The sequence below is a fragment of the Pieris brassicae genome, chromosome 3, assembly GCF_905147105.1.
Source record: "Pieris brassicae chromosome 3, ilPieBrab1.1, whole genome shotgun sequence".
Lineage (NCBI taxonomy): Eukaryota > Metazoa > Arthropoda > Insecta > Lepidoptera > Pieridae > Pieris > Pieris brassicae.
Genome location: NC_059667.1, coordinates 1,621,467 through 1,641,551, shown reverse-complemented (window position 1 = coordinate 1,641,551; position 20,085 = coordinate 1,621,467). Strand labels below are relative to the sequence as shown.

Below are 20,085 nucleotides of genomic sequence, written 5' to 3'. Positions count from 1 at the left end.
TTCCGCCTGCTGAAAAGTTCATTAAATAGTGGAAAAATCTAGAAAAATTGCATTCAATCCGTCTTTGTAAAAATACGCTAATTAATAAAATTTATTCAAATTTCAGATGCAGAAGATCGGGCCAAACTAGAAGAGGAGCCGAACGGAGCACCGCCGCAACCAGCAGCTGAATAATATTTGGCCAACCTTGTAAATAGTGTCAGGCACAGCTGTTCCCATATGTTACATTCGCTCTTTAACAAAGACACTGCATAGATCCATAAAGATCGTTATGAAAGTGTTTCATATTTTCTTAATACGTTCAACATTGAAGCTATGTTTTCATATTGTACGCAACTAATATAATATAATGAAACTTGGCAACGTTGTGCTTTAAACGAAGCGATTGTGGGTTTCAATAAAATTGCAAGGTTATGAAACTGAGAGCTCAACGGCTCATATATCCAAAACCTACGTAAATAAAAGCGGATCCACTATAGAAATTAGATAAAGCTTGCTGCTGGAAACTGGATTCAATCTCGAGGCTTGAATTATAGTTTCGGTTTGGCGGACACAAAAACTCCTGTGGCGCCACCAACCTTGGCCTATTTCTGGATGTCATCGTAATTTTTGTCATAATAATAAAAACAGACTCAGTTAATGTACGCTGTTAAGTGGTTAATATGATATGTATTTTATAAACTTTAATAACGTTATGTGATTCATAAACGCACTTACAAAAGCTTTTTAACTAAAGCTGTATGTTTGTGAAGCCGTGACATTATAACTTACTTGTCAAATAGAAACAAAATAAAATGATGTGAAATGTCAAAGTAACGTTATTAGAGCTATCTTATTGGACGCAACTTTAAGGGTAAGAAAGTTGAATGAAAAACACCTATACGTCAAAAATATATTAGATTTTGACATATGACAAATGGGTCATAATGGGGTCGCGCTAAGTTTTTTTCTGAATCTCACCCTAGATGATTGAGTAAGAGAGAATGATGATGTACACGTAGTCTTATACTATTTAGATAATTTGTGTATCTCTTTCTGTCTAGGTTTAAACTGTGTAGTAGAAACAGATAATTAAAGCATTTGATCCATTGAATAATACGCACCTTCAATATTTTAGCTTGACAGTGACAATAGTAATTTAATTTTCATTTTTACTGTAACAGTTATAATTTTGTAACAATGACTTAAATCTATTTTAATATAACTTAGATTTTCTGTTACCAAATTAGATATTAGGCAGGCAAAAATATAGTAAATAAAACTTCGATTTGTAAATTTTTGGAAGACAGCGTAGTGAGTTACATTCGAATAGGCGATATCCCGCTGAGCGGGATATCTAGAAATAGCATTTGTATATACATTTCTTTATTTTACATGTTAATGATAAAAAAAAAAATATTTTATCCTCAAAAGCTGTCTAAAGTAAAGAGGTTCAAATAACCTTTGACGGATCTGTTTTTGCGTCATCCTTTTCAAATATTTACACTTCTTTATCTGCGACGTTACAAGAGTTACGAATCGTTTACCTATTTCGCGGCTCGTCAATCTCAGGTCATTTTATATTGCTAACGCGGAAATGTCACCGATACGTCAACGGAAACAAAACTATTAAAAAAAAGAATTTATAATCTGTTGCAATTACATACCTCCATAAAAATTACAATTCTTTGGCGCTGCGTTATATAAAATAAATACAATGTTCTAACCACCTGTAAGGTTTCGTTAATTAACAATTTGTAATTTTGTTTTGGAATATCAATCAATATTTGACACCCTCTTTATCTAGGAATTAACTTTGTTAACCTTAAATGTATCTATTCACCGTACTTAAATTGTACCTATACATAACAGACCTATAAGTGTGCGTAAATATTATTTTATTACGATTTTAATTTATATTAATAACAATTATTATAATATAAACACTATAAACTTAACAACTACCCTTATAATAGTTAAAAGATAATTGTAGATACACAGTTATTTATGATTTGTATAGAGTTTTTATTCGAGCAGGCCTCGTATATTGTAGAAAACTTGTTTTTCGTGTAAATAATACCATATGTAATTTGTATATAACAATTTATAAATATTTTTTTTGTTTATTATATGTTACCATAGGCTATATAATTCCAAATATGCATTCTTCATGCATTTTTTTGCTATTAAATATAAATTATACCACGGTACTTATCTCAAAATATACAAATGTACATTGAATTCTATTTCTGACAATTGACAGTCGGCTATAGCAGTTACTTAAAATTTAAATATGTTATAGATATTTGGATGTAAGTGGCTTAGATTTACAAAATGTAAGTAATAACTAATTGACAGTCCAACTATTTTAGACGTTTATTTCATCAAGATCATCCTTTAGATCGTAAATCCTCTATAGTTATATTAAATGTAGCCTTCAAAATTTAATTCGTTCAGTAGCCATCATGTTTATGACACCAACGCACACAATAAAAAAAATCTATTTTTTGCGCTAAAATTACTATAGAAACGTTTCGCGATGGCAGCACCGATTCCTATCTAAATATTCATGGAATTCCGAAAATGTTAACTATCTGTTATCGTTATTACTAAATATATTCCACAAATAATATAAATTACGAATAACCTTTAATGTAAATGTTTAATGTAAGAGCTATTGTATTATAGAATCGCTGGTTTCGGAGCAACTTTACGTATAGTGTGTATAAGAATATCTTATTCGTTAAGTAGATATTAATTCATATAATACGCTTATTAATTTTAATATTTCTGATTGAAATGGCTAAAACTCGACCAAAACCATAGTTTCTAAAATATACCTGTTTCTTGCCAGATAACAAGATATTATTAGAAGTGAAAATATATCATTGCCGTTTTTTCTTTATTTATAATTAAAGAGCCAAAATTTTCATGTGTTTAAACCAATATTTATAAAATATAATGCATATTATGAGGTTTGGTAAAGAAAGAATTTTATAGCCAATTTCTAAAATGCCAACATGTTTTACGTCAACTAATAATGTCAATGTCATGTGTTTCGTGCATTTAATTAAATCTAATAAGGGCCTTGATAAAAAAGAGACACCCAAGTTCAATTTCAAAATATAAGTCGTATTTACTATGAACCGTTGATTATATGTAACGGAATGGAAACGACTCTACAGAAAAATGTTTCTACAACTAAAACTAACTCCTATACTTAATCATGAGGAAAGTAGTCTAAAACCTCGAATGAATAAAGAACTAATAAAGGCTTACAGTACATTTATGAATAATCCTTTAGTTTATTGATAACGGAAAAAGTATTTATATAAAGATCTTTCTCACGGACCCACCCTTTTCGTATTTTCATAGCATTCAGTATTATTTTACAAGTATTTAAAATGTGGGACCATGCCTTTTAAATATCAGAAAACAACCATAATCACATTAGGTCCCAAAAGTCGGGGAATGTAAGGGTAGTATTAATCCAACTGGTGACGCTTATCGTAGATGAAATATACAATAGATCTTTTTAATATATATTTACTATATTAGACACATAGAGTAAGTATTAGGTAGTGGACAGTATGTGTACATGAGCGCCATTTTATTCGGGATATAGCTTTATAAAGTAGATTTAGATTCATACTCTTAAAAAGAAATTAATTTGAAATTCCTAAGAGTTGTACTCAGTGGTTATTTTAAATAGATGTAGCACAGAAATAGTTTAGTGTCTTAATGTAAGTCATATGTTATATACCTAATAATAATCACCTGTATTTATTTTTAAAAACTTAAACACTAACGCCTGCATAAAAAACACGCGCAATTGTTCCCTTATTCGCTTACTTCTTAGGTCTTTAAATTTTCAAATGTATTATCCAGCAATAGGTAGAGTAATTTTTTTTACATGTTATTGATTATTTCCGTTGTTCAATGAATATATACTTTATAGATACCCTTTTCTATGTAAAAAGCCTGAATATTTAATGTAATTTTTTATTCCTTTTCTATTATGTATATAAGTAGAACACTGAAAATTAAATAAAGAATTTCGTAGAAAATTTTTATTTTTGTTTATAACCTGACATTTCAATAGCATACTGTGGCATGACATGAAATTGAAAATTCAAGGCACACACTTGAAAGCACAGCCACATTAACAATAAATCTGTATATGATAATGCTACTAGCAACTTACAAACAAGCAATACACTGCCAATTAAAAAATGACTATTTCTGCATCATAAGATTTTCAATTGCCACATTAAAATGACCAACAACTCTACAAATTGTAGGTTATTGGGATGTCTAATACAAATTCACACTTTTTAAGTTATTATATTGTTTGTAATTATATATTGACTATAATGACAATCTTAAAATACTTGAGGTGTAACATCCATTCAATGAATGTTTATCAAGAAGTAACTTAAAAAAGTGGTAACTTTCAGTTAAGAATATATCTATGAACTTTTCCGAAAAGTTGAATTTCAACAGCAAGTGACCTAACATCAGTTTTTTGTCTATTACAAATAATTTTGCCTTGAATAACATCACCCTTGCTGACTTGTTTACAATCTTTAAAAAAGAATACAGTTTGTTTCCAATGTGTTGGTGTTTTGTGAGGACCAGTTGTGAAAGACACATTCTCAGGTAATTCAAAGAATGTATCAAAATAACCAACCAAAGACGTAAGATGACCATTCTTATTAACAACCAACTTAAAATCTGACTCAAAGTTCATTACATTAATTGTACAAGTATTAATATCTATTTCTTTAACAACACAAGGTTCAGACAAAACATGCTCAAATGAAACAACATCTATTGTTGCTTCTCTGACAACTTCAGATTTCATACAATTCATTTTGTAACCATATACATCTGACCAAAATTCTATTAATTTTTTGTGTGTATCTACATCACCATTAGCCACTAGGCTTATATTACATTTATTAGGTAATAACAGTCCTCCTGTATTTAAACACCTATCTCTTGCATAAATAACACTATCCAACATTCCTTCAAATAATAAGAAATATCCCATCCATTCTGACACAATAATATCAACTTTTTCATCCAATTTTGTGTCTTCTAATCTTCCTTTTACTGTTTGTATAACATTTTCAAGCTTATTTTCTCGAATAATATCCATGGCATGATAAATGACATCAGACTGATCAAGGGCATACACTTTTTTAGCTCCAGCCGTTGCTGCAAACATTGATAAAATACCTGTTCCACAACCAAGATCTAACACAACTTTTCCCTTAAAAGTATCTTTATTTTTGAGAATTGCATCTCTATAGCTTTCTGTTCTAACTTTGTCAGATAGCATATCATAGTGAATTCCAAAATGAGCATAGCTACTGAAGTATCCCTCATCACTTTCTAAAGGCACTTTTGACACGCAATCAATTATCAAACTACTTTCATCACTTTTGCTAAGGGGTCCACTATCAACAAGAGATTTCATAGATTCTTTCATCTTAGACATGTCTTCCTGAGCCAATTGTAAGTGAGTTTTACTATCTTTTAATTGCTCTGTCAGTGTTTGAATTGTCCTTTGAAGTTCTATAAAATGTGCTTGAGATAATGTTACTAAACCATTTTCAACATTAGCATGGTATGATTTAGGAGAACTAGGCTTTTCTGCTAAGGAATCAAAATCGAACATAAGCCATTCATGATTCTCTACTGGTTTTAAATACCTTTCGTTATCCCACAAAGCTTTGTCCGAGGCCATAATTACATGAGGTTCAGCTTTGTGTGTGGTAATATAGTTGATAAGCTTTATGTATGAATAACAGTCCATATTAAATTTAACTTTTAATTCACCTAATTTAAATCCATGTAAAGCTTCACAGTGGGACACCGCTTCTTCGATCGATGGGAGTGAGCTCGTACAAAACAGACACGGCACGGCAGTGTTAGCGGTTTCCATTTCTTGCCATTCATCTTCCTCGTAATGCTCTTCATCAGAACTAAGATCAGGCACGTCAGACATTTTGGGAAAATAAATATTCAGATAATTTAGACAACACTTATTAAAACTATCTTGTAATAAAACACCATTTCAAATCTCAAGTTCAATCAAAACCATGTGGAATTTAATAACTGTCACTTGGATTTTATCAGTTGTCATATGTCAGCCGTTGTTAGTGAAGGTCGTACCGTAATGCAAATTGTCATGCTGTCTTCCATTAATAAATTAATTCTAACTTATATTTTCTTTTAAAGTATTTAATAAGACAAGTACTTATAACAAAATTTTCATATATTATATTTATTTGTAAAAAAAAGAAAAATACTATTACCTGACTTAATATTACTACAGCAACCTAGATGACGCTGATGCAAATTGTAATCGTTACTAAGGAAACACTTTATTAAAAAAAGCAACACAAGAAATATAATCACATAAACCCAAAATGAAACTAAAAATTTCTACTTTTAAAGAGCCAAAACATACGGCGGTCGTGACTTGTGTATGTTGGAACAACACTGAGGATGTATTTTCTTGCAGGTATAATATATTAATAGATATAATAAGTGCTAAAACTGTGAACAAAGTTGGGTTATATTTTAGGAAATCGATTTACATTATTATTTAAGGTAAATCTCATCTAGTAGGCCTCGTGTAAGATTTAGAAATGCATTGGATTTGACGTCATACTTAGCGCTAAATCTGTTAGGCTTTAATTAAAGGTATTATCAATACTAATAATACCATAGCAAAGAAAACACATTAAATTTATCAATTTTTTAGCGATGATCACAAATTATTAAAATGGAACCTGATAAACAATGAATGTATGACAGTTGCTGCATTCGCAGAGGATTTTTTCCCAACATCCATGAATCTATTTCCGAAGACGGGACAAAGTGGTGTAAAACATCAACACGACGTTATATTAATATCTACAGCTGATGGAAAGTATGTATTTACCAAAATTTTCTTTATTGGCTCTTAGGTTATCTTCTAAGTTTTAGCTTTGATCGACATTGTATATAAGAAAACTACGTCACTGTTTGTCGTGATTAATTTTTTATCATCAGACTATAGTGCATTTTAAATATAGCTTGCAAAGAGAAAGAAAATTCATTTGGTACATTGTCGGGCTGTAACGCACGACCGAGTTGAGACGTTCATCAACTACTTAGGACAAATACTGGACTTAGATATTATTATCATAAGTTAGACACATTTTATGCTCACTTTTGCTTTCATGATTCGATCTTATTTTTACGATGGTTGGATTAAACGCGCTATCCTGTTGGTAACCATGGCAACCAATTTTACGTATGGCACTTTTTATAATAAAGAAGTTTCTCTTAAATGAAAACAATAGGATTAATTTCTATTCATCGGCGGATCCAGGGAACAAACGGGTCATGAGCTCCCACTTGCGTCTAGATAGTCTCGCTGTATTTTTTATATTTTTATTGTTATTAAATCTTTATATCTAACATATGTATTTTAGCCACAAACTGTATACAGGTCTATTCATAAACATTTAAACTATTATGTATACATATAATCTCCCAAGCCGACTCGTCAACGTGGAAGATTAAGACCAAAACCCCTAAGGATTATCACACTCGCTCGTCGAACCTGATAACAGAACCTGTTGAAACACACCAAAATCTTCACATAGCGACTCTTAATACGAGATCCCTCAGTCAAGATGAAAAATTACATATTGTTACGGAGACGGGTCGACTGCAATGTTTCTAGATTTTTCCACTAGTTAGAGAACTTTTCAGCAGGCTGAAATATGATTTCTGACCGTTTCAGGAGAGGCTCAATCACATATTAGTTAATTGTAATTTCCATAATGTTACCCTAGTTTTCAGGAAGCTGAAACATTTTTTCAGTCAGTTTCAGAACATGTGTAGTCGAGTGGTGCAGTTTTCAGGAGACCCGTTTTCAGGCGTTTTCAGGCCTAGTTATACCCCTTTGATGAAGGAATATTCTAGACCGAACTTTCTAGGTGTGAGACAAGGACGAAATGATACGAGAGAGAGAGAGAGAAGATCAGAACTTTCTCGAAACTAGACTGAGCACTCTAGAACGCCGTACGACAAGGACGGAGCAACGTGCGAAAGAGACAAAGAGTGCGGACGTTCTAGAATTGTGCAATCGCTACTCAGTAGCAAGCCCGCCTAGAAAGTTCTCGAATATTGTTTAGAATTATTGCCAGGGATATATAAGCGAGCCGAAACGCGACTAGTCACTTAGTTTTGAATGCGATAACAACAGCGAAACACCGAAGCGATAAAGTGCGAATAAAGTGAATATAAGTGATAAAGTACTGTGTGAAGTGGTCATAAGTGAAGTAATTAGTGACTGTGTTTTTGTGTGTTATTAGTGAGTCTCTGCAATTAATTTTGTGCCCATAAATTCCTCATTGATTTTTCAAGAAATAAACCCTTGAATTAATCCACGGCATTTTCTATCCGATCCCCTAGCTCGTAACAATATATTGGGAATATGTGAAATGAGAAAAGATGGTGAAGGAATCGTACAACGTCAAGAATATTTAATATATCACAAAGGGGAAAGTAGTTAACCTAGACTGGGGAAAAAGAGAGTTAACATAAATGGGGAACCGTTAACTCATTTGTACTTCGCATACGACACTGTTGTATTTTCTGCAAACCGTAATCAACTGGAAAGCATGTTACAAGAATTAGCGGAGGAACTATCCTCACTAGCTAAAGCAGGTCTATCAATGAATATCTCAAGGACTAAAGACAAATTCAATTGAAGTGCCAATAAACGTGAACGAAGATGAAGTTGAGTACGTCTACTTAAGACATTTGATAGCTAATAAAGAATGCATGGGCAGAGAACTGGACCGTAGAGTTATACTTGGATAAGATACTGGCCACTGTCAGAAATAATGAAAAACAGAAACTTGAAAATGTTTTACATAAGAAAAGTATTTGATGCCTGTATATCACCGTGTCTGCGATACGCATGTTAAACCTGGTCACTCACTGACAAACAAGAAAACAAACTAATAGTATGTCAGAATAGTATCAAAAGGATCCAGGTCTGAAATTGAAAAATACAGTAAAACTAGAAGAAATAAAAGACATGACAAAGTTTAAAAATCTTGATTCTTGATTTTATTATTGCCACTAGGTAGGTAGGTAGGTAGGGTGGACTCAATTTCCGCACTTAGACGCGTAGTCGGTCCGTTGTGCGTAAAAGCCCTGGCTAATTTAGCCAGCCTAACTCCTTCGCGGAGCGACCTCACTGTTCCGAGGATTTTAGTGCGTTGATTAGCCACAGCCTCGCATTCCAGGACTACGTGGGTGCCATTATTGCCACTAGGTAGATAGGTAGGGTGGACTCAATTTCCGCACTTAGACGCGTAGTCGGTCCGTTGTGCGTAAAAGCCCTGGCTAATTTAGCCAGCCTAACTCCTTCGCGGAGCGACCTTACTGTACCGAGGATTTTAGTGCGTTGATTAGCCACAGCCTCGCATTCCAGGACTACGTGGGTGCCATTATTGCCACTATTTAATCTACAGAAAAAAAATAATTTAGTATTTTACCTATATTATATTTATCACCAACAGGTTTCATATAGTTAATCATAACGGACGCATAGAAAAAAGCGTCGTTGCTCATCAGGGAGCTTGTTTGACGGCACAGTGGAGTCCTGATGGTGCAGGATTATTGACTGGTATGATTATTTTAGGAATTAAAAAAAACGCTTATTTATACGCGTAATATATTTTATATGCCAAATTAATGAAATAGGTCCAGTAAGTTGAATAACCGTAGACAAACAAATGAAGATAGAGCTTTTTACTCATAGATTTTATAGAGACGATCTCCAATGATAATATAGATTTGATGCAGGTGGTGAAGATGGCTTTGTGAAAATCTGGTCACGTAACGGCTTACTGCGATCAAGTATTGTGCAGTCTGATGTGCCTTGTTTTAATGCGAAATGGAGTCCAGACAGTGGAGCTATATTATATACAAAAGGCAATTGCCTCGTCATCAAACATTTGAATTCTAACTCCAAAATAAATAAGGTTTGTGTATGAAACAAAATGATGAAAAATCTTTTAAAAAAATTCTACATATAGTAACAGGTATGTTTCTAGTACTGCATTTGTGGTCAACGGAAGGGAGTATATATCTCTTAAAAAAGTTTTATTTAAATGTTATACTTGCCTGACCTATCCATTCTAGTAACTCCAAACCTAGAACTTCAGGAACTTCTCATTCGATTGTAACAATAAACACTACTTATCCGGAGCTTGATATATTCGCATTATTTTTTACATCAGCCGCACTCGCTGGTTGCCTGTCTGACTGGCTGGTCGGCTGCCTGGTTGTTAAACGTCCATCTTAAATTACTAGTCAAAACTAAAATTGGATTTTTTTTAAATGTATGTTCTCAATAATTGTCACGATTGATAGCTTTTAACATATACTGTAAATATTTCATTATGTATGACGTGGTTTACTTTAATAAATTAAAAATATATATGGTAAAGGTACACCGAAAACATACATGAATTACATATATTCGACATACAATATACAGCTATGTTGTACGGTAGTAATGTTTATTATCAACCTGTTGAGCGTACAGCGCACATAATTATATTCACAGCCGATCACCTACTTGCCTATTTAAACATTTATATATAGATATATTAGAAATAAATACACTAATCTAAGGGGCGAACTAAGGGTTGTAGCGCCACTGGGTTTTAACGATTTATCTTTTCAGTGGAAGGCACATGAAGGACTTATTCTTTGTGTAGCGTGGAATCCAAATCATAATCTTATAATTTCTGGTGGAGAAGATGGTTATGCAAAGGTTAGCTTCATTAAATTTTACGATAAATACATTTACATCGTACAATTTTCAGGTTGCTTAATAAATAAATGTATATATGTAATAAATGCTGATGTGCCCTAAGTATTTAAAAACACAGATAACTCTTTAATAATTACACTGATTTAGTTTTTATGAAGGGAATTAGCGTATGTAAATACATAATTGGTGAAAAATTTATTATTTTTATTAAAAAATTAAAGTGTTAAAAATAAAATGTCCACATCATATTCAAGAAATGTTAGATTGTGAAAGAAACACAAAACGATAGCCTTTCATGTAATTGTGATTGGTCGAGTGTCTAGTCCAATCACAGACAAACGACACTTGTGTAACCAATCATAAACAAGCGTAAACTCGGCTGGAGCTGAATTTTTTGATTATTTTAAGTTAATTATGGAAGTTTATGTGGAACCAGCTGCCCACTGAAGTATTTCCGAACCAATTCCACTTTGGGTTCTTCAAAAAAAGAACATAGCAGTTCTTTAAATGCCGGCAACCCACTTGCTGCCTTTTGGCAATGTTAGTGCCCTTGAGCGGCGGTATTCCTTAACATCAGATGAACCTCCTGCCCGTTTGCCTTCTACATAAACACAAATGTTTAACTCTTATTCATCGATGATGTTACAGATTTGGGATACATTTGGACAGCAAGTGTCAATAAGTGTAAAGCACGATCAACCGTTGACAAGTGTGACCTGGTCACCCACTGGTAATATGTTCGTCCTAGGGAGTTATAATTTGATAAGACTATGCGATTTGAATGGGGTAAGTGTGCTCTCAATTTATTTCAGGGTCACTTTGAAATAGCTGGTTATACAGTCAAAACCGTTTACGACGGCATCGTTTAGAAGGTACCGCTTATATTGACCAAAAATTGATCAAAAGTACCGGCTGAATTCTATGTAACTTTAACGTCATCGGCTGTTACGACTATCGGTTTTTACGACCAAATATGAGTGGTCCATTCGATGTCGTTATAACAAAAATTTTAATTATTTGGTGTTCCATCAACGGAGGCTACTAATCTATGCTGCCAGCATGCGTCACCGAAACAAAAGTGTATCACCGTTTTGGAAATTATTTATCTTGTACTTTCAGCGATCTTATTGCCTTGATCGGCCTTCAACGGGCAGTATTTATAGTATTTCGTGGTCATCAGATGGAACCCAGTTAGCTGCAGCCTGTGCTAATTGTCACGTGCTTTTTGCTCATATAATAGAAAGGTAGGATTTCATTCAGTTAATCCGGTTATGTAAATTGGGATTAATAATGTTTATTTTTTAATCCACTGCTTCACTACGTATCTTTTGCGAACTGTGGCTCCCAGAAGAGGTGTTTCCTACATTGTATTTATAGGACAGGAGGCCCATGGACAACTACGATGCACTGGGCTGGCGGAGCTGCCGAGGAATGGAAGGCTCTGTTCTTGAATTATTTAAAAAGGAGCTTAATCCATAGGCCGTCAACGGACCCAGTAAAATGGTGTACCTTCTTGGGTTGCGGTGATTGCGTTTTCGGCTGCCCTCTTTCCCGTCTTACTGTCTGTTTTTCCTTACATCCATTAAAAATTCTAGAGAACAATTCGCAACAAAATAAAGTTTATATGTAATAGATATATTGCCAAAAAACTGCAGTTGTTACAAGGTTTGCTGACTGATTCTATATGGCAGAGGTCAGACGGTTATATATATGATCTCGTCAATATTTATTGATGTCAAAATATTGAACATATTGACATAAAACATTGAATTGTTTGTGATCCATCAATATCCGTCAATATTTATTGACTGTGTGTGTCTGCGTGTTGATTTGGATGAGCAGTCTTTTTATAAAATAAACCTACGTAAAGTATTTTTGAGCATAAATCATTAAAAAATTAAAGTACATAACTGATTTAGATAATTTATTGTTTTACCTTAATATTAGCATTAAAGTGAGCTACTCTTCTTCTTCTACGGCCTTACTCTTTTATCGTTCATTATTACGAAAGACGTCTACTACCAAAGGACGACCTTCTAACTACTGACAATATTGATGTAATTATTGAAATTGTAGTACGACAATTTGATTGAATATATATTATCGAGATAGGTATTATATATATGTATATTTGTTAATCGTGTTACCCGTGCCCATATAACATAATTGTCATATTTTTGGACCAAACATTAATAGATAATTTATAGAACTTATTGAAATTGAAATACATTTTCAAAGCTTTCGATAATAACATTATCAAAGAAGAAACGAACAAATATGTAAAGTTTTAATAATCTTGACATCAGTATAGATACCGTCAAACATCTTGAACAAATGTCCTTGCCTGCGCAGAAGCTATTTTAAGTATCAATGAGAGGGTGGGGGGGGGGGTAGTTTGGTGCGCACGACGACGTTTGTGTCCCGCGCTGTTTACGATGCGCTAACTTTCCCCCACTCCCTTATTTAATGTGTTAAATCTGTTAAACGCGATTTTTTCCCCAAAATTCAAAGAGAAGAATTTTGGGAAATCGCGTTTAAAAATTGGGTGAATAAGCCTTCGAACAAGATGTTACATATTTTAGAGAGTATACATGGAGGAGCTATGCCTGCAAGCAAATAACACGTAAAATGATTACCATAAAGAACATAATCACAGACCAAAGTGACCAATTGGATTATCCGGATAGAGTGATACAAATAGCTCTTGGCTTCAATCACCTGGTTATAGCGACCGTGAAACAGTGCTTTATTCATAAACTCACATCATGGAATACGCCAGTGACCTTTGACTTGAAGGAAGGCAGTATTAGCATGATATTACTGGCGGAGAGGTAAAACTTTTTTATTTATTTATTTCACAGAATCTAAACTAAAGCGTGGTATATTATTTGAAAACCACTGAAGTTTGTATGAAGAGCTGGCACTAACTAAGTTAAGTCAATTTTATCTAATTGTGTGATTCAATCATAAACAATAAATATATATTTTGATTTATTATGATGCAATATAAATTCTTCGATACAAAAAACAGTGACCTCTAACTTTTGCCTAATTACGTTTTTATTCAATTATGACGAGTATTTTGGAGCTAAATAATTGAATACACACATACAGCATCAGCTTCGTCAATCGTCAACTTGCAGTTACTTTCCGTGCGATTTGATCCCTTGGCGTTGCGTAGAAATGTGATGTTCCTCTGCATCTTGTACGGCATTTACCATGGAGAGTGTGCAGAGGAATTTTTTGGACTAATACCTGGAGCTGAGTTTCATCTTCGGACGTCAAGGCGCAATATAAAATATCACGCACCACCACTATGTGGAACCAGCTTCCCGCTGAAGTATTTCCGCACCAGGACTTAGGGTTCTTCAGAACAAGGGCGTACCAATTCTTAATAGGCTGGCCATGTAAGTGTCCAAGGGCGGCAGTATCACTTAACATTAGATAACATTAGGAACACATTGCTCTTGAAGTACAGAGCCGTGTGTTACTCGTGTCTGTCCTCCTTCACCGTCATCCTTAACTCGTTTTTTTATGGCATCTCGAAAAACGTACTCGATTAGAAGGCATTTATTTTTTTTTTTTATATAAAGTAACTAAGAATTGAAGGCTATTGTGGAAGCGGATCCATCGCAAACTACGTCTGAGTAAGCTATAGACTGCGGTTAGTGATAAAACTGTATTAATCCCCTTGAAGCAAATCGGGAAGGTGAAAAAGCTTGAATTGAGTGAAGCAAATCTACAAACGCGCGTCGACTGCTGACTTATACTCAACCGGCACAATAATGAAGGGATTTTAAATGGAATCATTACCTGTGATGAAAAGTGGATCGTGTACGATACTGAACTCAGCCGAACCAGACAAATTGTGCCCCAAGCGAAAATTGATTTCGAAAAGGTTAACTTTCTTAATTTTGGCCGAACAATTACGGCAGATGTCGATTGTCAGCAACTGCAAACCTTCTTAACATCGAGCTGGTCAATCACTCTAGACCACCCACCTCAGAACAGACTGCTACCAAATTACAGGCTCAAATTGGAATATCTAAGAAATCAACCGTACTCCGGATCTGGCTCCGACAGATTACCATTATTTTAGAAATTTGGATATATTGCAGTCGAAGCCGCCGAAATTAACAATCTCAATTAGAATAATAAATTATTACAAATTGAGCGATAATTATACGGGTTATATAGTAAATTACATATTGCTCAAATAGTTTTGTAAATGTTTCCATCCATCATCCACTAATCCATACTAGTTATACAGGTTCTTTGGTGATTATTAGTCAATATCTTTAGAAAAAAATATCTTTATTTTAAAAACACTTACTTTATTTACATTGGTGTGTGGATTATTAACAATTAACATGGATTAGTATTATTAACAATCTACACTTCTGCGTACTATTTAAAAGTAATCTTACACCTACACAATATTAACTTATGTATTAAAAAAAACACTTAGAAAATATACAAAGCCAAAACAGATTACCATAAAAATGTTGTTATCTAATGTCATTGGACAAAATTAGGCGGGAATATTATTTGAATAAGGAATACGTTAAAACTATATTTATGACATATCGATCTTTCATTCACTCACTCACAGGTGCATATGCGTCGTAGAGAGGGCCGGAGTGTCGGTATACAGTTACATGGGTCGCTTACTTGCCAGCCCCCGAATCCCTCGACCAGAGACGATTGGACAAGCAACTATATCTCTTGGGCCAGATACATTGGCTGTTATTGACCATGCTGATCGAAAATGTACGTTATACGTTATCTGTACTAATAGTATAAAGAGGAAACATTTTTTGTATGTATATTTGTAATGTTTTCACACAAAAGCTATTTAAAATTTAAAAGGACCTATTATAAAAATTATTTCACCATTATAAAGCTGCATCTTCACTGACTGACAAGGGTTCGCTAACAAAAATGCAATAATAACCCAAGGTGTGAAAAAAATCTGCCACAACACAAAACTACATCAAATGTTGTAGGTACATAGAGAAGTTGTACAAATAAATCTCTTCTCTAATATTATAGAAGCAATGAAGCATATTGAATTTATAATAATAAAGCTAATAATTCCTTTACTGATTAAAAAAATATTTCATTACCTACTTGAAATCAATAATTTTCAAATACCTGTATTTATAAATTTACTAATGTCGGACATTCTACGTAAACGATGTTACGAATTTAAAAATGTAGGTATTAGATGTACATATATTCGTTGTTAAGTAAAATCTGTATATTGATTAGATTATGAATGTAAGTGTGAATCTAATAATCTGAAAAGAATTAATTAAAAACTTATTAAACTATGATAACAAAAATATATCTATAGTCCGACTTTAAACTTTCGACTACCGCCATGGCGGTGGTACTTTTATTTATTTCATATAGATGTCATTGTTAAACTATAAATCCGTAACAGTGTTGTCAACAACAAAAACGGTTATTTAGCACTGGAGCGACTTCAAATCACATGACGGTTTTCTTTCGCCACAGACTATGATCGTATTAAAAAAAATACATAGTACTTATACATTCGCATTTCTTTTTACATTTAATTAAATTATTGATATTTTTACTTTAATGCTTGTGTAATGATTTTATGAATAACACTAATAAATTAAAACATACGCTATTTTAATTTTAGTAATTCAGGTATTTGATCTTCCAACGGGTCTCATTGTACGAAGCTCCACTGACAATACGGTAACAAAATTGACACACAAAATGACTGTATCGTGCATCGCCTTAAGCCAAACAGGACCGCTGAATGAGAGGCAACTAGCGTTATTGGATTATAACCGGGATTTGTATGTGGTTACTGTTAAGGAAACAAAGCCTAAAATGTTTAAATTAGGTAAGTTTATATATTAATATTGATTATATTTATAAATTTTAAATTATAATTCTGCTAATATGCAAAGTGTTTGTAAAAAAAAAACACTGGCGAAACCTTTTTAGATGTCAGTATCGTGGTCATTTGTTTTTTAATAGACAAGTGATCTGCCTTCTGTGAAAAACCATTCTCGGGTCTAAGGCATGCCGGTTTGCCGAGGAGAGTTCGTCGAATGCACTTGGCATTGGTCATCTCTGCTTGAGAGAGAATCTACCAAATATTGTCTAGCAGTACTATTTTTCTATAGAAATTGTGTTTGGAAGTCGTTTCTTATAACCAGTCGATTTGCATACGACTGTAAAGTATTACGATAACGATAAAAAATAACCATGGGTATTAAAGTGTAAAGCATGTCTTTAAAACATTTTAAATTATTACTGTAAATTTTAACACCAAAAAATTACATTTATTGTGTAATTGGAAAACTTTGTAAATAAGCTTAGACTTAAATATATAACAATATGCGTGCTACATTTATTCTATGAGTATACAAATATATAAATTCTATGTTTTATTACAGGACCTCAAGTTTTAAGCATTACATGGAGCAGTGAAACAGAACTTCTAGTAGGGTTGCGAGCAAATTCTGTTGTTGCCTGGTGTTGTCCAAGAGCTGCAACTCAACCTGATTGGTTAACACTCACTACCGTTAGCAAGGATATAAGGTAATGGGATTTTTTTTGTTTTCTAAAAGTATTCTAATGTCACTTCCCATACCACCATCACCTGATGAATTGATCTAATATATATATATATATATATTTCTAAATCATGGAACTTTCAGTTATGACAATATTATTATTATTATGTGTTAAGACTCATACATTTTATCCTATAATTGTTTTATTATATAATCTACAAATATGTTTTTTACTCGACCTAATTATTATAAATAAAAAAGTTGCGTGCGTACAATGTACACATGTCAGAAGTGAAACTTGTTTGTTAAATTAATTTTTAAGTCTTGTTCATATTTATACAAATCTAAAACTTCTCAGACTTTAGGGGAGGGAAAAAGGAAGATTTGTTAGGAATTTAATATTTTAATGATAGATAATTAATACAAATTAAATATATATATATATATATATATATATATATATATTTTTTTAAATTACAATTTCGTTAAGAGAATACAAAATCGTGAACGTCAATCTCCCTCCATGACACTGTGCGTGATGCGACGTTCGCTCTATCTCACCCTCTCTCTGGATCTTTCTCACTTGCTACGTTCGCTCTTTCTCACTCTCTCTCAAGCCGTCTCAATCGCTCTCTCTCTTCGACAAAAACGCTGCACATCTTCGTGTTGCTAATATTATTATTACTGCGTTTCATCCGTAATAATTTACCCTCATGCACCTAAAAAAGTTTCAATAAAATATATTTTTAGCGATTTAGGTAGAAACCCAAGTATAATGAACATCGAAGATGGAGTTGTCTGTGTACGCCGGGGAAATGGCTCATTGTTACGTATATCCCTTGCGTCGTTTCCGGAAAAGCTGCTGAAACATATAGCTGCCAATATGTGGGATGATGCATTACAAGTTAGTATGAAAAATATTTCCTCGTTAAACAGACTTTTTTTGGTAATTTAATATGTTTCCACTACAAAGGAATGCGTAACATTTACTGAGGAGGTTTTACTTTTTTTCTTGGCTCATGTCACGTGACGATCCTGTTCGTTAATACGTCTAGTCTAGGAGTCATTTTCATATAATCATTCACGCACACACGTGCATATTCTTAAGGACTTAGGGTGAGATCTATACACTGCACTTAGACTTTGCTCAGACTTAACTTTCGAGTTAAGTCATAGTTGGTATTTATAGAGCAAACTGCAAACCAAAAACTTCGACTATAAATAAGCCTAACAAAAATAATGGCCCAAAATTTACTTTATAATCATATCTTTTACTTGGCCTTTTGTTTTTGTCGTAATATAAAATTAACGGTGATGCCATCTTATACTGGAGTTCCATAGACTTTGGGAAAAATAGGATTTGAATTCAATGGAATAATAAATGATCTCGATAAATACTTATGAAATAAAATAAATACTTTTGTACTTAATTACTTAATAATTACTTAAAAATAATTGTTTTTGAGAGATCTTTAAAATAACTGGTGTGATATCGTGTCTGTCACCTGGCAGCACTAGTAAAATGTCTATAAATACTAAATCATAGTTTATCCTTAGTGTACACTAAGCAAAGTTTTTTGTAAGTAAAGTTTGAGCTAAGTCTAAGTGCGCTCTATAGATCTTGCCCTAAGATTGTTATTTTCATGCAAATCGGACAGGAATGTTAAATAATCCATCATTAGAATACGGTTTAATTCTAAAAGTTTTATTATTAAAAGGGTTTAGCTAAAAGGAACTAAAGTATGAAATGGGCAAAATCTTTTTTCTAAAAATATAGAACCTCAACACAAATTGTTCAATATTTTTTTTAGCTTTGTCGAACAGTTGAAGATGAAACTCTATGGGCGTGTTTGGCAGTACTGGCGTGGCAATACAATCAACTGCCCGTTGCTGAAGAGGCTTTTGCACTCATCCATCAATATCATCAAGTTTATTATATACAGCATTTAAGGGTTTGTATATGTCTAAAATAAACTATGACACATAACGCTATTAGACTCTTATTAAATTTTAGAACTTAATAAGGCTTAAGCTTCAAAATTTTAAGATTTCTTGTTTTCCTTTTCAGAACGCAATACCAGAAAAACTCACGACAAGCCAGACTTTAAATTCCAAAACAGTACTAAGTAATTAGTTTCATTATTAGCTAGATTTAATTTGATTTTTTTAGCATTTAATAAATGAATTAAAATAGTAACATATTTTATTTTTCAAATACGATACCATTATCTGTAACTACAAATACCTACCATTCCTAACGTTTACACCTTAACAAGTCACTCTATAAATAAAATAACCCGGCAATTAGCAGCGGGAAATATTGACTAAAACAGTTAAGCTATCAGATTTATCAGATGTTAGAATTCAGATCAGATTATTTTGTCATAAAACAGTCTATTTATTAAGCACTTGATAGTTTTTAGATTCAAATTAAAAGATCAAGAGTTCACGATTGCTGATTTTCCAATCTGTACCAAACACAAACAATACATTCGTTCTACCTTATTTAGTTGTAATTATCGTTCAAATTCTAAATATTCTTTAATCGTAATACCACGTGTTTTTCGCTCCAACTCCAATAATCATTTAATCACATTCTGATCATTCGGTTCATAAATTGCGTGCTTGCTCTTCGCTTCTTAGTTCTTCAGTCATCATTCTCAACTCCTCAGTCAGCCTTCTAATGTT

At 33.0% G+C, this 20,085-nt stretch overlaps 3 protein-coding genes across 9 annotated transcripts in view; 2 read left to right on the top strand and 1 right to left on the bottom strand.

Annotated features, from left to right (window-relative positions):
- The window catches only part of LOC123707300 (calcium/calmodulin-dependent 3',5'-cyclic nucleotide phosphodiesterase 1), a 314,278-nt gene extending 310,238 nt beyond the window's left edge, over positions 1-4,040 (top strand). For all 4 annotated transcript variants that reach the window (XM_045657227.1, XM_045657226.1, XM_045657224.1 and 1 more), the window contains one exon: positions 107-4,040. In XM_045657227.1, the coding sequence (XP_045513183.1) occupies positions 107-174 (68 nt within the window). In that variant the 3' untranslated portion in view covers positions 175-4,040. The remainder of the gene's footprint in view (positions 1-106) is intronic.
- LOC123707304 (protein arginine N-methyltransferase 3-like) lies at positions 4,041-6,110 on the bottom strand. The gene has a single exon (XM_045657232.1). The coding sequence runs from the start codon at positions 5,990-5,992 to the stop codon at positions 4,433-4,435; it is 1,560 nt and encodes a 519-aa protein (XP_045513188.1). The 5' UTR covers positions 5,993-6,110; the 3' UTR covers positions 4,041-4,432.
- Positions 6,111-6,307: 197 nt separating this feature from the next.
- On the top strand, positions 6,308-19,591 carry LOC123706835 (intraflagellar transport protein 80 homolog). Of its 4 annotated transcripts, none has more exons than XM_045656322.1 (14): positions 6,308-6,511; positions 6,755-6,922; positions 9,576-9,682; positions 9,862-10,040; positions 10,748-10,837; positions 11,486-11,623; positions 11,957-12,081; positions 13,420-13,668; positions 15,450-15,607; positions 16,509-16,718; positions 17,278-17,422; positions 18,148-18,301; positions 19,222-19,349; positions 19,466-19,591. In XM_045656322.1, the coding sequence occupies exons 1-13, from the start codon at positions 6,417-6,419 to the stop codon at positions 19,345-19,347; spliced, it is 1,944 nt and encodes a 647-aa protein (XP_045512278.1). In that variant the 5' UTR covers positions 6,308-6,416; the 3' UTR covers positions 19,348-19,349; positions 19,466-19,591. The 4 variants fall into 4 exon arrangements, with proteins under 4 accessions (XP_045512278.1, XP_045512280.1, XP_045512277.1 ...); XM_045656321.1 differs by having other exon boundaries at positions 6,310-6,511; positions 19,209-19,349; XM_045656323.1 differs by lacking the exon at positions 6,308-6,511 and adding an exon at positions 6,660-6,693 and having other exon boundaries at positions 19,209-19,349.
- Positions 19,592-20,085: the final 494 nt, after the last annotated feature.